This window comes from Somniosus microcephalus, chromosome 14, assembly GCF_052327205.1.
Source record: "Somniosus microcephalus isolate GS21.2 chromosome 14, FLI_Smic_1.0, whole genome shotgun sequence".
NCBI classification, from domain to species: Eukaryota; Metazoa; Chordata; class Chondrichthyes; order Squaliformes; family Somniosidae; genus Somniosus; species Somniosus microcephalus.
The window spans coordinates 6,562,544-6,580,825 of record NC_141000.1 but is presented as its reverse complement, the minus strand read 5'-3'; the positions used below and the strand labels follow the sequence as shown (position 1 = coordinate 6,580,825).

At 46.2% G+C, this 18,282-nt stretch overlaps 1 protein-coding gene across 2 annotated transcripts in view; it reads left to right on the top strand.

The window, feature by feature from the left end:
- The window catches only part of LOC147107297 (cilia- and flagella-associated protein 47-like), a 797,073-nt gene that overhangs the window by 188,390 nt on the left and 590,401 nt on the right, over positions 1-18,282 (top strand). For both annotated transcript variants that reach the window (XM_086006182.1, XM_086006181.1), the window contains 2 exons: positions 11,982-12,113; positions 12,242-12,319. In XM_086006182.1, the coding sequence (XP_085862308.1) occupies positions 11,982-12,113; positions 12,242-12,319 (210 nt within the window). The remainder of the gene's footprint in view (positions 1-11,981; positions 12,114-12,241; positions 12,320-18,282) is intronic.

Here is an 18,282-nt window from a genome sequence, read left to right as displayed (position 1 = left end):
AGTGGGTCCCAGTACAGGGTCCGCATCTCCGATCGCAACAGGGCCAGTCACCCGGGCACGCATGAGTCGAGCCATGCTCTCCTCCAGCTCACTGAGCGCCTGGTACTCGGGGCGGCCTCCACCGGTGTCAGACTGGCTCCTCAAATTCCACGCCAGCTTGGCCTGCAAGAGAAAGGACGGCCTCTAAGTACAGTGTGGTGCCCTGTTGCTGTGTGCACTGCCTCCCATGGTCGAATAGCTTGGCCAGTGTGGTGCCCTGTTGTTGTGTGCACTGCCTCCCATGGTCGAATAGCTTGGCCAGTGTGGTGCCCTGTTGTTGTGTGCACTGCCTCCCATGGTCGAATAGCTTGGCCAGTGTGGTGCCCTGTTGCTGTGTGCACTGCCTCCCATGGTCGAATAGCTTGGCCAGTGTGTTAAGTGCAGAAAGTGCTATTGATGATCATGCCAGTGCCATTGCTGCGGGAGGAGGGCTGCCCATTAGTCCTTTGAGGTCCCTTTGCCCATAATGTGAGGTGCACATGCAAGGATGAGGAGGACACTGGAAAGGGTACTCACCTTGACCATCCGAGTGAGGTCGTTGTACTTCTTGCGGCATTGGTCCGCACTCCTGGGGACATCGCAGGTGGATGACACCCTGCGGGCGATTTTCCTCCAGGCTTTCCTGTACTGGCTCCTGGGAGCCTTCTTGCCACTGTCCGGGCACAAGATCTCTCTTTTGTTTTCGACACCATTAATCAGCACCCTCAGAGCATGCTCTGAGAAGCGCTGCGCTCGTTGACGGGCCCTCTCCATGGCTCCAGGCGCTATTTTGGCCCACCAGCAGTGTTGAGGCCTAGCTGCAGGGTTCCAGTATGCAGGGCGTGGCAGCAGTCAAAGTCGACCCTTCCCCCTTTAAGAGCTGGCCGGCGTCAGGGTGTCTGCTGTCAATCAAAACATGACCGCACCTGCGCTGCGCCCGGCCTCGGCGTTATCAGGCCGCATCGCCGGCTTAGCGCCTGAAGAGAGCATTGCAACGCCAGTTTCAGCGCTCGGCCAAACTCTTGGCCAAATCTACTGAATTTCGGCGATGTGGCCTACACTTTCCGGCGGGCGCTAACTTTAGCGAACGCCCGACTTTAGCGCCCCAAAAGTGTCCAGACTGAATTTCTAGGCCCAATAATTTTAATGAGGAGTGAGGACGAATTTTGCGTGCAGTCTAGACAATTTTCACCTGGTGCTAATTTACCATTTTTAGTCGAAACACTGCCCATTTCTTGGCTATAACGAATTTCTAGCCCACCCTGTTTTTTTATCTTCCTACCAAAGTGAATAACCTCAAATTTCCTCATATTATACTCCACCTGCCTCCGCATTGCCCACTCACTTTGCAGACTCTGTGTCCTCTTCAGCTTACTTTCCCACCTAGCTTTGTATCATCAGCAAACATGGATACATTGCACTTGGTCCTTTCATCTAAGTCATTAAAATAGATTGTAAATAGCTGATGCCCAAGTACTGATCCTTGCGGTGCCCCATTAGTTGCAGCCTGCCAACCTGAAAGTGACCCGTTTATCCCTACTCTCTGTTTTCTGTCCGTTAACCAATCCTCTATCCATGCTAATATATTATCCCCAACTCCATGAGCCCTTATCTTGCATTGCAATCTTTCATGTGGCACCTTATCGAATGCCTTTTGGAAATCCAAATATGCTACATCCACTGGTTCCTCTTTATCTACCCTGCTAGTTGCATCCTCACAAAACTCTAATAAATGTTTTAAACACAATTTCCCTTTCATAAAACCATGTTGACTCTGCCTAATCATACTATGATTTTCTAAGTGCCATGTTACCACTCCCTTAATAATGGATCCAGCATTTTCCCAATGTCAGGCTATCTGGCCTGTAGTTCCCTGTTTTCTCTTCCTCTCTTGAATAGCGGGGTTACATTTGCTACCTTCCAATCCGCTGGGACCGTTCTGGAATCTAGGGAATTTTGGAAGATCACAACCAATGCATCCACTACCTCTGCAGCCACCTCTTTTAGAACTCTAGGATGTAGGCCATCAGGTTCAGGGGATTTGTCAGCTTTTAGTCCCATTAATTTCGCAAGAACTTTTTCTCTACTGATATTAATTACTTTAAGTTCCTCACTCTTATTAGCCCCTTGGTTCCCCGTTATTTTTGGTATGCTTTCTGTGTCTTCTACTGTGCTGCCAATTATAGAGAAAAAAACAAGTCAGCTTGGTAGACAGGGCAAATATATAAGGGCAAGGCTGGATGGCATCTATTTTAATGCAAGGAGTCTTGCGAATAAGGTGGATGAACTGAAGGTGTTGATAAACACATGGGAGTATGATATTGTTGCTATCACGGAGACATGGTTGAGGGAAGGGCAAGACTGGCAGCTCAATATTCCGGGGTACAGAATCTTCAGGCGAGACAGAGGGGGAGGTATAAGAGGAGGGGGTGTCGCAATATTAATTAAGGAGTCAATTACTGCAGTAAGGAGGGATGATATATTAGCAGGGTCCTCTAATGAGGCCATATGGGTGGAGCTTAAAAACAAAAAGGGGGCAAGCACTTTGCTGGGAGTGTACTATAGGCCTCCAAACAGTCAGGGGGAGATAGAGGAACAGATATGTAGGCAAATCTCAGAGAAATGTGCAAATAATAGGGTAATAATAATGGGGGATTTCAACTTCCCCAATATTAACTGGGATAGTCAGAGTGTGAAAGGCTCAGAGGGTGTAGAATTCTTAAAGTGCATCCAGGAGAGCTTTTTGAGCCAGCATGTAGAAAGTCCTACAAGAGAGGGGGCGGTACTGGACCTAATTCTAGGGAATGTGGCCGGCCAAGTGGAAAAAGTGCTAGTAGGTGAGCACTTTGGTGATAGTGACCATAATATGGTAAGATTTAAGGTGGCCATGGAAAAGGACAGGGATGGGCCGGAAATAAAGGTTCTAAATTGGGGGAAGGCCGATTTTAATAGGATAAGGCAGGATCTGGCCAAAATGGACTGGGATCAGCTACTTGTAGGAAAATCCGCATCGGAGCAATGGGAGGCTTTCAGAAGGGAGATTGAGAACATACAATGGCAACATGTTCCCGTAAAGGTCAAGGGTGGTTCCAAAAACCACAGGGAACCTTGGATGTCAGGGGATATACGGGAATGGATTAGGAAAAAAAGGAGGGCTTTTGGTAGATACAAAAGGCTAAAGACGGAGGAAGCCCTAGAGGAGTACAAAAAGTGCAGGGGGATACTTAAAAAAGAAATTAGGAGATCAAGGAGGGGCCATGAAATAACACTGGCAAGCAAAATAAAGGAAAATCCGAAGATGTTTTATAAGTATATTAAGGGTAAGAGGATAACTAGGGAAAAAATAGGGCCCATTAGGGACAAAAGTGGCAATCTGTGTGTGGAGCCGGAAGATGTAGGAGGGGTTCTGAATGAATTTTTTGCGTCTGTTTTCACTATGGAGAAGGACGATGTAGACATAGAAATAGGGCGGGGGGACTGTGATATGCTCGAACATATTAACATCGAGCGGGGGGAGGTATTGGCGGTTTTAGCTGGCCTAAAAATGGATAAATCCCCAGGCCCGGATGAAATGTATCCCAGGCTGCTGTGTGAGGCAAAGGAGGAGATTGCGGGGGCTCTAACACATATATTCAGGACCTCTCTGGCCACAGGGGATGTGCCAGAGGACTGGAGAACCGCTAATGTAGTACCATTATTCAAGAAGGGTAGTAGGGAAAAACCGGGGAACTACAGGCCAGTGAGCCTAACATCAGTGGTAGGAAAATTATTGGAAAAAATCCTGAGGGACAAAATGTGTCTCCACTTGGAGAGGCAAGGATTAATCAGGGATAGTCAACATGGCTTTGTCAAGGGAAGATCATGTCTGACTAATTTGATTGAATTTTTTGAGGGGGTGACTAGGTGTGTGGATGAGGGTAACGCAGTGGATGTGGTATACATGGATTTCAGTAAGGCCTTCGATAAAGTCCCGCACAGGAGACTGGTCAAGAAGGTAAGAGCCCATGGAATCCAGGGTGCCTTGGCACATTGGATACAAAACTGGCTTAGTGGCAGAAGGCAGAGGGTGATGGTCGAAGGTTGTTTTTGTGACTGGAAGCCTGTGGCCAGTGGGGTGCCACAGGGATCGGTGCTGGGTCCCTTGCTGTTTGTGGTCTACATTAATGACTTGGATATGAATGTTAAGGGTATGATCAGTAAGTTCGCGGATGATACAAAAATTGGTAGGGTGGTAAATAGCGAGGAGGGTAGCCTCAGTCTGCAGGACGATATAGATGGGTTGGTCAGATGGGCGGAACAGTGGCAAATGGAATTTAACCCGGAAAAGTGCGAGGTGATGCACTTTGGGGGGACTAACAAGGCAAAGGAATACACAATGAATGGAAAGACCCTAGGCAAGACGGAGGGTCAGAGGGATCTGGGTGTGCAAGTACACAGATCCCTGAAGGCGGCGGAACAGGTGGATAAGGTGGTAAAAAAGGCATATGGGATACTTGCCTTCATTAGCCGAGGCATTGAATATAAGAGCAAGGAGGTTATGATGGAGCTGTATAAAACACTGGTTAGGCCACAGCTGGAATATTGTGTGCAGTTCTGGTCGCCACACTACAGGAAGGATGTGATCGCGTTAGAGAGGGTGCAGAGGAGGTTCACCAGGATGTTACCAGGGCTGGAGCGCTTCAGCTATGAAGAGAGACTGGGCAGGTTGGGTTTGTTTTCCTTGGAGCTGAGGAGGCTGAGGGGGGACATGATTGAGGTGTACAAAATTATGAGGGGCATAGATAGGATGGATGCTGAGGAGCTTTTTCCCTTAGTAGAGGGGTCAATAACTAGGGGGCATAGATTCAAGGTAAAGGGCGGGAGGTTTAGAGGGGATTTGAGAAAGAACTTTTTCACCCAGAGGGTGGTTGGAGTCTGGAACTCACTGCCTGAAAGGGTTGTGGAGGCAGAAACCCTCACAACATTTAAGAAGCATTTGGATGTGCACTTGAAATGCCATAGCATACAAGGCTACGGGCCAAATGCTGGAATATGGGATTAGATTAGACAGGGCTTGATGGCCGGCGCGGACACGATGGGCCGAAGGGCCTCTATCCGTGCTGTATTACTCTATGACTCTATGACTCTAAGACAGATACAAAGTATTTGTTTAAAGTCTCTGCCATTTCCTTATTCCCCATTATAATTTCACCTGTCTCAGCTGCTAAGGGACCAATGCTTACTTTTGCTACTCTCTTCCTTTTTACATACTTGTAGAAGCTCTTACAATCTGTTTTTATATTTCTTGCTAGTTTACTCTCATTCTATTTTCTCCTTTTTTATCAATTTTTTGGTCATTGCTGCTTTCTGAAGCTCTCCCAATTCGCAGGCTTACTACAATTCTTCACAACATTATAAGCCTCTTCTTTTAATCTAATACTATCCTTAACTTCTTTAGTTAGCCACGGATGGATCACTTTTCCCATGGAGTTTTTATTTCTCAGTGGAATGTATATTCATTGAGAATTTTGGAATATTTCTTTAAATGTTTGCCACTGCTTATCTACCGTCATACCTTTTAATCTAATTTCTCAATCTACCTTAGCTAACTCGCCCCTCATGCCTATGTAATTAGCTTTATTTAAGTTTAACACTCTCATTTCCGACTGAAGTATTTCACTCTCAAACTCAATGTGAAATTTGATTATATTATGATCACTTTTCCCCAGAAGATCCTTTACTATGAGATTACTAATTAACCCTGTCTCAATACACAATACAAGATCTAAAATAGCCTGTTTCCAGGTTGGTTCCATGACGTATTCTAGGAAACTGTCTCGAATGCATTCCATGAACTTGCCCTCCAGACTACCTTTGCCAATTTGAGTTACCTAGTCTATATGAAGATTAAAGCCGCCCATGATAATTTTATTACCTTTGTTACAAGCTCCTGTTATTTGTTGATTAATACTCTGTCCAATGGTATAGCTACTGTTTGGGAGCCTATAACTACTCCTGCCAGTGTTTTCTGCCCCTTGTTATTTCTTATCTCTACTCATTCTGATTCTACTTCCTGATCTTCCGAGCCAAGATCCTTTCTCACGACTGTCCTTATGTCATCCTTTATTATCAGGGCTACCCCCTCCTTTTCCATTCTGCCTGACTTTTCTAAACGTCAAGTACGCTGGAATATTTAGCTCCCAACCTTGGTCACCTTGCAACCTTGTCTCTGTAATGGCTATTAGATCAAAGCCATTTATCTCTATTTGTGCCACTAATTCATCTATTTTGTTACAAATGCTTCATGCATCCAGATAAAGAGCCTTTAATTTTAACTTTTTACTATTATTCCCTGCTTTCACCTTATTCTCTATCCCTTCCTGTCACACTCTGCTTATCTTCACCCAAATCGCTACACTGCTCCATTGCCTTGACTTTTCTCTTTAGATTTCTAAATTTCCCCTCACCTGACTCCTCCACTCCCCCTTTTTAGTTTAAAGCCCTATCTACAGCCCTGGTTATTCGATTCGCCAGGTCACTGGTTCCAGCCCGGTTTTAAGTGGAGACCGTCACAACGGAACAGCTCCCTCTTTCCCCGGTACTGGTGCCAGTGCCCCATGAATCGAAACCACTTCCTCCCACACCACTCTTTGAGCCATGCATTTAACTCTCTAATCTGCTTGTCCCTTTGCCAATTTGCGCATGGCTCAGGTAACAATCCAGAGATTATTACCTTTGAGGTTCTGCTTTTTAATTTGGACCCTAGTTCCTCAAACTCTCTCAGCAGAACCTCATTCCTAGTTGAATGGCTTCCTGTACCACGGTGGCGTGGCCAGTTTGCTCATCCACCCTGCAGACATTGCTCTCATCCACACAAGCAACAAGAACCTCAGACCTGTTGGACAAGGGCAAAGGCTGAGGCTCCTCTTACCTGCCTGAGTTGCAGTCACACCCTCCTGTCCCTGACCACTAACTAGATCTGTACCACTACCTAAGATAAAGGGTGTGACTGCCTCCTGGATCAGAGTGTCCAGATAACTCTCCCCCTCCCTGATGCCCCGCAATGTCTGCACCTCGGACTCCAGCTCAACAACTCTGCGCTGAAGTTCCTCGAGATGCAAACACTTACTGCAGACGTGGTCGCTTGGGATCGCAATGCTCTTCACAAACTTTCACATGCTGCAGTTGCAGCACACCACCTCCACTGCCATCCCTTTATAACCTTGTTTTATTTATTTAGTTAATTATAATGTATGTATTTAATTAACTTAGCTTAATTTTTAGCTAAATACGAGATCTAGTTTAAGAGCTAGGTAGATTAAATTAAATATTTACTGGTAACACAAAGCACGCCAAGTATTGGAGGCAAAAAGCAGCACCTCCTTCCCCTTCTGCTCCAAATTCCCACTCTCTCCAAATTCCCAAGTTTAACACTCTGTTTAGAAGCACTCCATTTAAGGTCACTCTGTGCAGACCACTCTGTGTATCAGCAGATAGTGCTTTTATACCTCCTGTAGCCTACCCCATTGAAGTGCTCATCTGAGCCCTCTGCAGGAGAACTCATGTGTGACTCGCTCTCCGTCGATCTGGCACCTGCGCCACCCTTGCCCCCTGTCCTGAGCCCGGCGTCTAAGCTATCCTCTAAATTACATGGAGTGTCAGTATCTGAACTGATGGCTATGAATGTGAAATTGAGTGACGGTGCTGTGTCTTCATTATCACTGCCTTCTTCCTCTTCCACCTTCTTCTAAATACCTGCTTACATAAACCTACGCTTAACCATTGGACAATGTGTTTGCATTGTTTCAATGACAAAATTAACTTGAGACAAAGTCCATGTTGTGCTCTAATGCGCAGGAAAGCAGCAGCTAAATTTCATCTTTGACTTCAAAATATAAAAAAACGAATGAACCATTCACTGGACAGCAGATTAGCAGTAATACACAGCTCTTCCACCACTGCCTGGCCAGATTGCAGTTCCTGTGTATCTGAAAGGAGAAAGGCACAAGGGTAGGGTTGCAGTGCAGGGAGGGGGGAAAGTAAGAGGTGCATGTTTACACCATCTACAGCTTTTAAATCAAAGTACATTGTGGGATGAGGGGGAAGTGGGATGTGAGAAGGAGGATTAGGTATGAAGATATCATCATCTTTGATGGTTTCAGCCCCGCCGCTGGCCACAGGCTCTGCGATGGCCACTCCAATGATGGTGACCACCATCTCCTCCATCAGGGTAAGGTCATTCAGGCATGCCTCCCCCAAGCTCCTGCTGCCTCCGGTTATGTGCCAACTTGTCCTGCAAGAGAGAGGGAAGTGTGTCAGTGAGTGTGGTGCAATGTGTTTGGGTGATGTACCTGTCATAGTTGCATAGCTGGCAGTGTGTGCAAGCTGTGAGATGTGGGTGTGAGGCTTGCAGCAGTGGTAAGTATGTGAGGGTGGGGTGATGCTATGAATGTGAGGTGCGAGTCCTGTTTGATAGAGATTGCTGGTAGGTGAGTGATGGGGGTTTGATGCATTGAGCAGTGTGTGACGCTAGTGGTGCAATTGGTAGGATATGGCATTTGAAGATGAATTCATTGACCTTGACCACTCATGTGAGGACACTGAACTTCTTGTGGCGCTGCATCCAGGTCCTCGGGGCTTGACTCTTGGCATTGACCGCCATAGCTATTGCTCCCACTGCCTTTGCAGTTTTTGTCTGGAGGGCCTCCTGCCCTTTGTGGATACAGGACCACTTTCCTCCTGTCCACCTCCTCCACCACGGCCTGCAGTTCTCCCATGTTGCACCGTTAGTCGCTCTTCTTGCATGTCAGATTCCATTTCCCCAAACAGTTCCAGCACCTGCTCCAGCCAGAATGCAACTCCCTTTTAAAGGGTGAAGCTGGCTTTAAGTAGTGCAGGCTAGCTTTAACTAATGCTAGCCTGTCACAAAATTGGCCCCCTGCTCTGGCATGCAGCCACTCAACAGCATGGTTAGTGCTGGCTGCATGCTAAAATCTTTTAAATTAGCAGGCAGCACAATGTTCGCTTGCTGCCTGCATCGGAAGCAATGAGCGTGAGTTAATTGCACACCGTGATCCTTGCAATAATACAATACAATACAAATCGCTTTATTGGCATGATAAGGTACATCTTATGTTGCCAAAGCATCAAAATACATTTATGGTTGAACACATAAACGCGGTTCCATTCATACAGTGTATAAACAGGTATATCCCTGAGTTTATAAATATATTTTCGCCTTGTTTATATATACTCTTGTCTTAGTTTACTGGTTGTCCCTCTGTTCATGGCAAGCTGTAACATAGTGTGCCGCCAGTGTTACACAGCTTCTCTCCTCCCCCAGTAGGAATGGGAGTTTTTGGTTGTCAGTCAGATTTCTGAATTCAGGGCATATTTGTGAGAATTTTTGATAGAAATTCTCTCTGATGCCCTGATATTTTCCACAGGCTGTGAGGAAGTGCATCTCTGTCTCAACTACTCCCTGACTGCAGTGAGAGCATATCCTGTCTTCTCTTGGCAGCCTGGTCTGCCTGTGTCTGCCTTTTTCGATCGCTAGGCTATGTTCGCTAAGTCTGTACCTTGTCAAGGTTCTTCTCAGTTTGTTATCCTTTACCATGGTCAGGTAATCAGCTATGTTGTATTGTCTGTTTAGGGCCAAGTAGCAATTGAGTTTGCTTTGGGTTTTTGTTGTTTCTGCCCAATATGACAGATATTTTTCCTTTTGCTTAGCGACGATTGTGTTGGGTCGAATTCTTTGTGTTACCCTGTCACTGTCCTGGGGCTGGTTATTGTTAGTATTGTTATTAGTTACTTTATTGAGTCCCAGGACTAGTTGACTGAGGGTATTCTTCTTTATGGTCAGCTCTTGGCATTTCAGGGCGTCGTAGTGATAGCATTGGGGGTTGCTCATTTGTAGGTGATTCCAAAATTTGGTGGCTCTTTTTTGGATAGTGATTATTAATGGGTATTGGCCTACTTCCGCCCTGCATGCGTTGTTTACTGTTTTCCTTTGAGTCCGGAGGATACTTTTACAGAATTCCGCATGTAGGATCTCAATTGGGTGTTTGTCCCATTTTGCACCCGTTTTCTGGAGCAATTGAAGTTAGCCCCCAATATTTCAAATAGAACAAACGCCAAAGTGACAATACGGCTTACAGTCCCAGTGCAGTTTAATCTGGCAAAATGATTAGTATTCATTAAGAAAAATTGCCTGTATACATTCTAAATACGATCATGAGTTATTTTTTGTAGCAGTTATGAGACAGAAAATAAGGAAAAAAATCATGGGCTTCTTAGACTGAAGGAGTTCCTTTTTCATTGCACTTTGTAGGGTTATGGTGGTATAGAAACTGCATGGGATTGTTGATGTTTATATATAACTTAAAATAATTTCAGGTTGTTAATTTATACCGTGAAGACAATGGACAGATTTAAATTTAATTTATTTTTACTCTGGCAGGCTCCCTTAATGTGTGCAATCTTTCTTGCCAATTTTTCTCTGTTTATTGTACCCAGGCAATCTGGTGCTCTCAAGTACAATAAGAGGAAAATCTATCACTTTTGTATTGATAAACATAAATTGTAACAAATCTTGTGAAATTCCATGTGTCCATTTTAATAAGTATGTATTTTAGGCAAGTGTTCATACAAACAACTGTAAGAAAAAAATGTCATTTAAACATGCATACAAAATTAACCAATCTTATTAAAAACCGAAATACCATATTACATGGTATTTCATATAATCATAGAATCATAGAATGATACAGCACAGAAGGAGGCTATTCGGCCAATCATATCTGTGCCGGCTTTTTGAAAGAACTATCCAATTAGTCCCACTCTCCCGCTCTTTCCCCATATCCCTGAAAATTGTTCCCCTTCAAGTTATCTAATTCCTTTTTGAAAGGTATTATTGCACCTGTTTCTACCACCCTTTCAGGCAGTGCATTCCAGATCATAACTTGCTGCGTAAGAACATTTCTGCTCTGTTGGCCTCTGATTATAGAAACAGTCCATTTGGCCCAACTGGTCTATGCCGGTGTTTATGCTCCATACGAGCCTCCTCTCACTCTATGTCATCTAGCTCTATCAGCATATCCTTCTATTTACTTCTCCCTCATGTACTTATCTAGCTGCCCCTTAAATGCATCTCTGCTATTCGCCTCAACTACTTCATGCGGTAGCAAGTTCTGCATTCTAACCACTCTCTGAGTATAGAAGTTTCTCCTGAATTGCTTATTGGATTTATTAGTGATTATCTTATATTTAGGACCCCTAGGGGGAGAAATTGATTACCTTTGCACCTCCCGTTATCGCCTCCGGGGGCGATAATGGGGCACTAACCACTTACCGCCTGGGCACGGCGACATTATCGCCTCCCGCTAAATTCGATGGGAGGTTTGCGGTGGTGGTCTGGTATTGCCCGGAGATCGTGATGTCATCACCGTGCGCATCACCCCGGACCCGAACCTCGGTTTTGCCCCCTGCAGCATCGCTAAGTGACAACACCGGCAGCTGCAGGAAGCCGTTGTTCGGGAGGCCGGGCACTTTGGGGGTAAAAGTTAAAGGGAAGGTTGCCGAGGTAAGTGGCTAAATAGTTTTAATTGTGTGGGTCAATTTTTTTTCCTTCTCCTGGGCCGCGCTCAATCAGCCCAGCACTCTGCTGGAGTGCATGAGGCTGATCGAGCCGGATCGCGGCTGCCGTCGGGGACCAGCTGACTGGTCCCGATGCAGAACCTGAAGCGATGGCCTTTCCCTTTAAGGGAGGGAAGGAGCCTCGGAACGCGGCAGCGCGGCACGGCCCAATGTGCAGCACTGCACAACCAGTCTGTCCTGATAGGTATAAACTCTCAGTTCTGGTATCATTCATGTAATTTTATTTGTTCTGCTTTACTTCTTAGCAAAAAGTTCAAATCATGTTCCTATTTTCATTGACTAATGTAAAACTTGGTCTACATTTGCATTGACTTCTTTCTCCCTGAAAGGTCAAAGATGTGAATCCTGTGCCTGGAATGACTATAACTCCTGCTCACGGCACAATACCTGTTGGGGGTCATGTGTGTTTCAACATTTTCTTCCACCCGACTACAGTGTTCAAATTTGATTCCAGAATAAAGGTAAATCAAAAAAATATATACTTTTAGCAAAATTACTTAATAATAAACATCTTTCTGCTATGATGGAAATAACATAAAAGATGCTGAGATTCAGCATTTTCTAATTAAATATTTATGGTTTTTCTCAGGTAGACATTCGTAATTCAAACCTATTGAAACTACGGGTTGGGGGATCAGTGATACAACCAATGGCTGAAATTGATGTGGTTAGTATTTAATTGGTATTCCTTTACTTTGAATTTTAAGCATTTTTGATTTTATGCTCCTGCTCCTCGAGTCCACAAAAATAAAAAATTACTGGGTCCTTTTTTGAGTGGCTTCCAACAGTCCCTTTAAGGACCACTGGTTGGGCCGCTCAATGTCTGGTACAAATAGGAGTGTGCACAGTGCAAGCTCCATCCATTTGTACATGAACTTTGCAATTGAGGTCCTACAACCACCGTAGCACCCAAACTTGCATATTTAAGCAGCCTTACACCTGTTTCAGGTTGCTTGCTCATTTACGGCTATGCCTGAAAAATGCATCAGGCAGATTCAATGGGGTGGCCGAGGTGCAGCCTCCCCCCTCCGATTTTCAATTGCCGGCCACCCACTTTCAGGTGAGAAAAGGGTGGCTGGCAGTTGAAAATTACCTTCTAGGTGTTTAATCATTGAGTGAGGACAGGATCAGATTCAGCTGTGATGCTACACATTGTAAAAAAAACTCATCCAAAACTCTGCTATCTGAGTCCTAACTCGCATCAAGTCCCGTTCACCCGTCACTTCAGTGCTGTCTGAAATACATCGGCTCCTGGTCTGGAAATGCCTCAGCTTTAAAATTCTCATCCATGTTTTCAAATCCCTCCATGGCCTCGTCCCCTCCTTGTCTCTGTAATCTCCTCCAACCCTATAACCGTCCGACATCTCTGTACTCCTCCAATTCTGGCCTCTTGTGCATCCCTGATTTTAATTGCTCCACCATTGGCGGCCATACCTTAAGCTGCATAGGCCCTAGGCTCTGGAATTCTCTCCCTAAGCCTCTCCATCTCTCTACCTCTCTCTCCTCCTTTAAGATACTCCTTAAAACCTACCTCTTTGACCAAGCTTTTGGGCATCTGTCCTAATGGCCCGGAATTTGCGGTCCTCTTGACGGCAAACTGGCAACGTCTGCCGTTTTTTCGCCTTTGAAACTGACCGCAACTTCAGGATTATGCGCCTAATGCAGAAATCCTGAAGTTTCAGTCTGCCATTCACTGCTCCCCCACAGGCTATGCTGTGCACCATCACCCCCAGCCCCCCATCCGTCACACAGAGCCAGCAATTAGTGAAAACTCTCAAATCATTGAAACTGACGAAACTTTGGCTCTTCCGCAGTAATTATGCTGTTAAATATCCCATTAAAAATTTGACCCGAATTAATTAGGTGTAACTGGGGTTTTAACAGTGTATTAACTGCTAAACAAAGGTTATGGCTCTGAAAACTAATTTTAATTTTGTGCAGTGTCAAATTTATCCACTTCAATAAAATTGAAATTTTTAAGAAACTTTGGGAGAATAATTCATTCCCTTAGCGTCTCTTGTTAGCTCCAGCAGATGGCGCTAAAGAGGCGCTAGAGCAGTATCGCCGGGGTGAGGTGAATCCAGCGGTGCAAATCCTGCCCCCCTGTAGCGCCGCCGGTAAGAGTTATCGCCAGGAACGTCAACGTCAGGTGGATCGTGACGTCAGTGAGTGTGCAACGTTCACTTACTGCATGATCTGCTAAATTGATTATCATCACCTACCTTAGCGCCTGGAGTAAACACCGACATGGAGAGCTGGCTTGAAGCACCAGGAAGCTGGCTCCAAGGATGTTATTTAAAAGGATCATCAGTAATGACTCGCAGCTGTCAGGTTAGTGCAGTTTCAGTGGTTTCTTGTCAGTTTCACAGATGCCAACAGTTTCATTCAGTAATTTCAAGGTTCTTTTGTATTAGGAGTGTTGTGGCAAGGAAAAAGTAGCTTTTTTAAAAATTCGTTTATCGGATGTGGGTGTCGCTGGCAAGGCCAGCATTTATTGCCCAACACTAATTGCCCTTGAGAAGGTGGTGGTGAGCCGGCTCCTTGAACCGCTGCAGTCCATGTGGTGAAGGCACTCCCACAGTGCTGTTAGGTAGGGAGTTCAAGGATTCCAGCAACGATGAAGGATCGGCGATATACTGCTAAGTCAGGATGGTGTGTGACTCGGAGCGGAACTTGGACGTGGTGGTGTTCCCATGCACCTGCTGCCCTTGTCCTTCTAGGTGGAGGAGGTCGCGGATTTGGGAGGTGCTGCCAAAGAAGCCTTGGCGAGTTGCTGCAGTGCATCTTGTAGATGGTACACACTGCAGCCACGGTGGGCCAGTGGTGGAGGGAGTGAATGTTTAAGGTGGTGGATGGGTTGCCAATCAAGTGGGCTGCTTTGTCCTGGATGGTGTCAAGCTTCTTGAGTGTTGTTGGAGCTACACTCATTCAGGCAAGTGGAGAGTATTCCCTCACACTCCTTACTTGTGCCTTGTGGAAAGGCTTTGGGGAGTCAGGAGGTGAGACACTCGCCGCAGAATACCTAACCTCTGACCTGCATTTTTTGCCACAGTATTTATGAGGCTGGTCCTGTTAAGTTTCTGGTCAATGGCGACCTCCCAGGATGTTAATGATGGGGGATTTGGTGATGGTAATGCCGTTGAATGTCAAGGGGTGGTGGTTAGACTCTCGCTTATTGGAGATAGTCATTGCCTGGCACTTCTGTGGTGCGAATGTTACCTGCTACTTATCAGCCCAGGCCTGAACATCATCCAGGTCTTGTTGCATGTGGGCATGGACTGCTTCATTATCTGAGGAGTTGTGAATGACATTGAACACTGTGCAGTCATCAGTGAACATCCCCATTTCTGACCTTGTGTTGGAGGGAAGGTCATTGATGAAGCAGCTGAAGATGGTTGAGCCTAGGACACTGCCCTGAGGAACTCCTGCAGCGATGTCCTGGGGCTGTGATGATTGATCTTCAACCACCACAACCATCTTCCTTTGTGCTAGGTATGACTCCAGCCAGTGGAGAGTTTTCCCCCCGATTCCCATTGACTTCAATTTTACTAGGGCTCCTTGATGCCACACTCGGTCAAATGCTGCCTTGATGTCAAGGGCAGTCACTCTCACCTCACCTCTGGAATTCAGCTCCTTTGTGCATGTTTGGACCAAGGCTGTAATGAGGTCGGGAGCCTAGTGGTCTTGGTGGAACCCAAACTGGGCATCAGTGAACAGGTTATTGGTGAGTAAGTGCCACTTGATAGCACTGTCGACGACACCTTCCATCACTTTGCTGATGATTGAGAGCAGACTGATGGGGTGGTAACTGGCCGGATTGGATTTAGCCTGCTTTTTGTGGACAGGACATACCTGGGCAGTTTTCCACATTGTCTGATATATGCCAGTGTTGTAGCTGTACTGGAACAGCTTGGCTAGAGGCACGGCTAGTTCTGGAGCACAAGTCTTCAACACGATAGTTGGGATGTTGTCGGGGCCCATAGCCTTTGCTGTATCCAGTGCGCTCAGCCATTTCTTGATATCACGTGGAGTGAATCGAATTGGCTGATGACTGGCTTCTATGATGGTGGGGACCTCAGGAGGAGGCTGATGTGGATCATCCACTCGGCACTTCTGGCTGAAGATGGTTGCAAACACTTCAGCCTTGTCTTTTGCACTCACGTGCTGGGCTCCACCATCATTGAGGATGGGGATATTCATGGAGCCTCCTCCTCCCGTTAGTTGTTTAATGGTTCACCACCATTCACGACTGGATGTGGCAGGACTGCAGAGCTTTGATCTGATCCGTTGATTGTGGGATCGCTTAGCCCTGTCTATAGCATGCTGCTTCCACTTTTTAGCATGCATGTAATCCTGTGTTGCAGCTTCCCCACGTTGGCACCTCATTTTTAGGTACACCTGGTGCTGCTCCTGGCATGCTCTTCTACACTCCTTATTGAACCAGGGTTAGTCCCCTGGCTTGATGGTAATAGTAGAGTGAGTGATATGCCGGGCCATGAGGTTACAGATTGTGGTTGAATACAATTCTTCTGCTGCTGATGGCTCACAGCACCTCATGAATGCCCAGTTTTTAGCTGCTAGATCTGTTCTGAATCTATCCCATTTAGCACGGTGGTAGTGCCACACAACACAATGCAGGGTGTCCTCAGTGTGAAGACGGGACTTCGTCTCCACAATGACTGTGCGGTGGTCACTGCTACCAATGCTGTCATGGACAGATGCATCTGCGACAGGTAGATGGGTGAGGACGAGGTCAAGTAGGTTTTTCCCTCTTGTTGGATCACTCACCACCTGTCGCAGGCCCAATCTGGCAGTTATGTCCTTCAGGACTCGGCCAGCTCGGTCAGTAGTGGTGCTACTGAGCCACTCTTGGTGATGGACGTTGAAGTCCCCCACCCAGAGTACATTCTGTGCCCTTGCTACACTCAGTGCTTCTTCCAAGTGGTGTTCAACATGGAGGAGTACTGATTCATCAGCTGAGGGAGGGCGGTAGGTGGTAATTAGCAGGAGGTTTCCTTGCCCATGCTTGACCTGAAGCCATGAGACTTCATGGGGTCCGGAGTCAATGTTGAGGACTCCCAGGGCCACTCCTTCCTGACTGTATACCACTGTGCCACCACCCCTGGTGGATCTGTCCTGCCAGTGGGACACTCTCACCTCACCTCTGGAATTCAGCTCCTTTGTCCATGTTTGGACCAAGGCTGTAATGAGGTCGGGAGCCGCATTATAGCTCCATATTGTCTTGTATTACTGCCAGTAATACACTGCTCCCTGCTTAATTGAAGGTAGGAGAAGTGATGTCGGAAGACCCTAGGAGGGTAAGGCCTCCTGTTGAAAACCCTGATGGCCCTCCTCCCTCTGCGCACATGTTCCCATCTTTCTCGCTGCATCCGCTCCCTCTGCTGTAGATCCTGGCGGGCGAGGTTGACTGCCAGCACAGCCCCCATGACTTTTAGCAACTGTTGTAGTTTGAAGAGTCTCAAAAATAATTAGGGCAGTTTTTACTTGCCAGAACATTCCCTGATACCAAATAACCTGGAAATAACTAAAGAAAACTCTTGCAGTTGCAGGATGTAGCACACAGCCACTCAAACTTCAAAATCCTGACAGGTGCGAGTGATTGGTGAGGATCCCTTTAAATAGCGTCGCTGCAGCCGACTTCCTGCTGCTGCACGGGTAAGATTTGGATCATAGGTCACACACAGATTACCCAAAGGGTCTTAGAAGTTGTAAGGCTTTTTATTAAAGAGCTACAGTTTAAAGCGGAATCAGATATTACATGTGGTTAAGATAAGTATAATAGACATACAACCCATGACAGTAGAGAGTGATCTACGACCCCCGAAGCGGAATGCCACAACCGGACGGACGGACGGTTAGATGCCCGATGAGACAGGGTGGAGGCCTTGGGTCAGCGGATCTCTACAGCCTGCAGCAGCAGTCACTTCTGTTAGTTTGTCCCTCGAGCTGTTAGGTTATGAACCAGCATGGATCCACCTCAGAGGCTAAACTTGATCAAGATGTTAGGCATAAGCCAGCATTGATTTCCACCTCGAGGAAGCCTTTGGCTCTAGCTGTCTGTGTTCCTCTCTCGGTCATCTGTTTTTATACCTTATTTCGATGGGCTGGTGGATACCTGGTGTCAATCATTTTTACCCATCCCATTGTCCAATTACAAGGGAAAGGGTGCCTCTGACAGCCCCCTCCCAGCCTCATGAGGTCATTTTCCTTCTTATCTCTGTTCTAAAGGTTCTGTTATTTTTTTTAAGGACATTTTATAACTTTCTGGCTCCAAATTGTCTTGTATTTTATGACTCCCTCATCACTTCCGTGTCCTGGCCTCGGCCATTTGTCTTTTGTGCTTGTCATCCGACCTTGCTGATATTCCTGCCACCCGTTCCCGGCCGCATTTCTTCAGTTTATTTCTCTGTTCCTTAAGAATTAAAACCCCATTTTTGGATCTAATAGCTATTTCTTACACACCTCAACCTGTCGTTGCTTTCTCCAACCGGAAACTTCAATGGCTAAAACGAAGTTGGGAGATCGTGCATCAACTGAGCGTTGCACACTCACTGATTGACGTAAGAAAACTACTAGGCACTTGGTCTAAACGTTAAACAAAGCTTTACT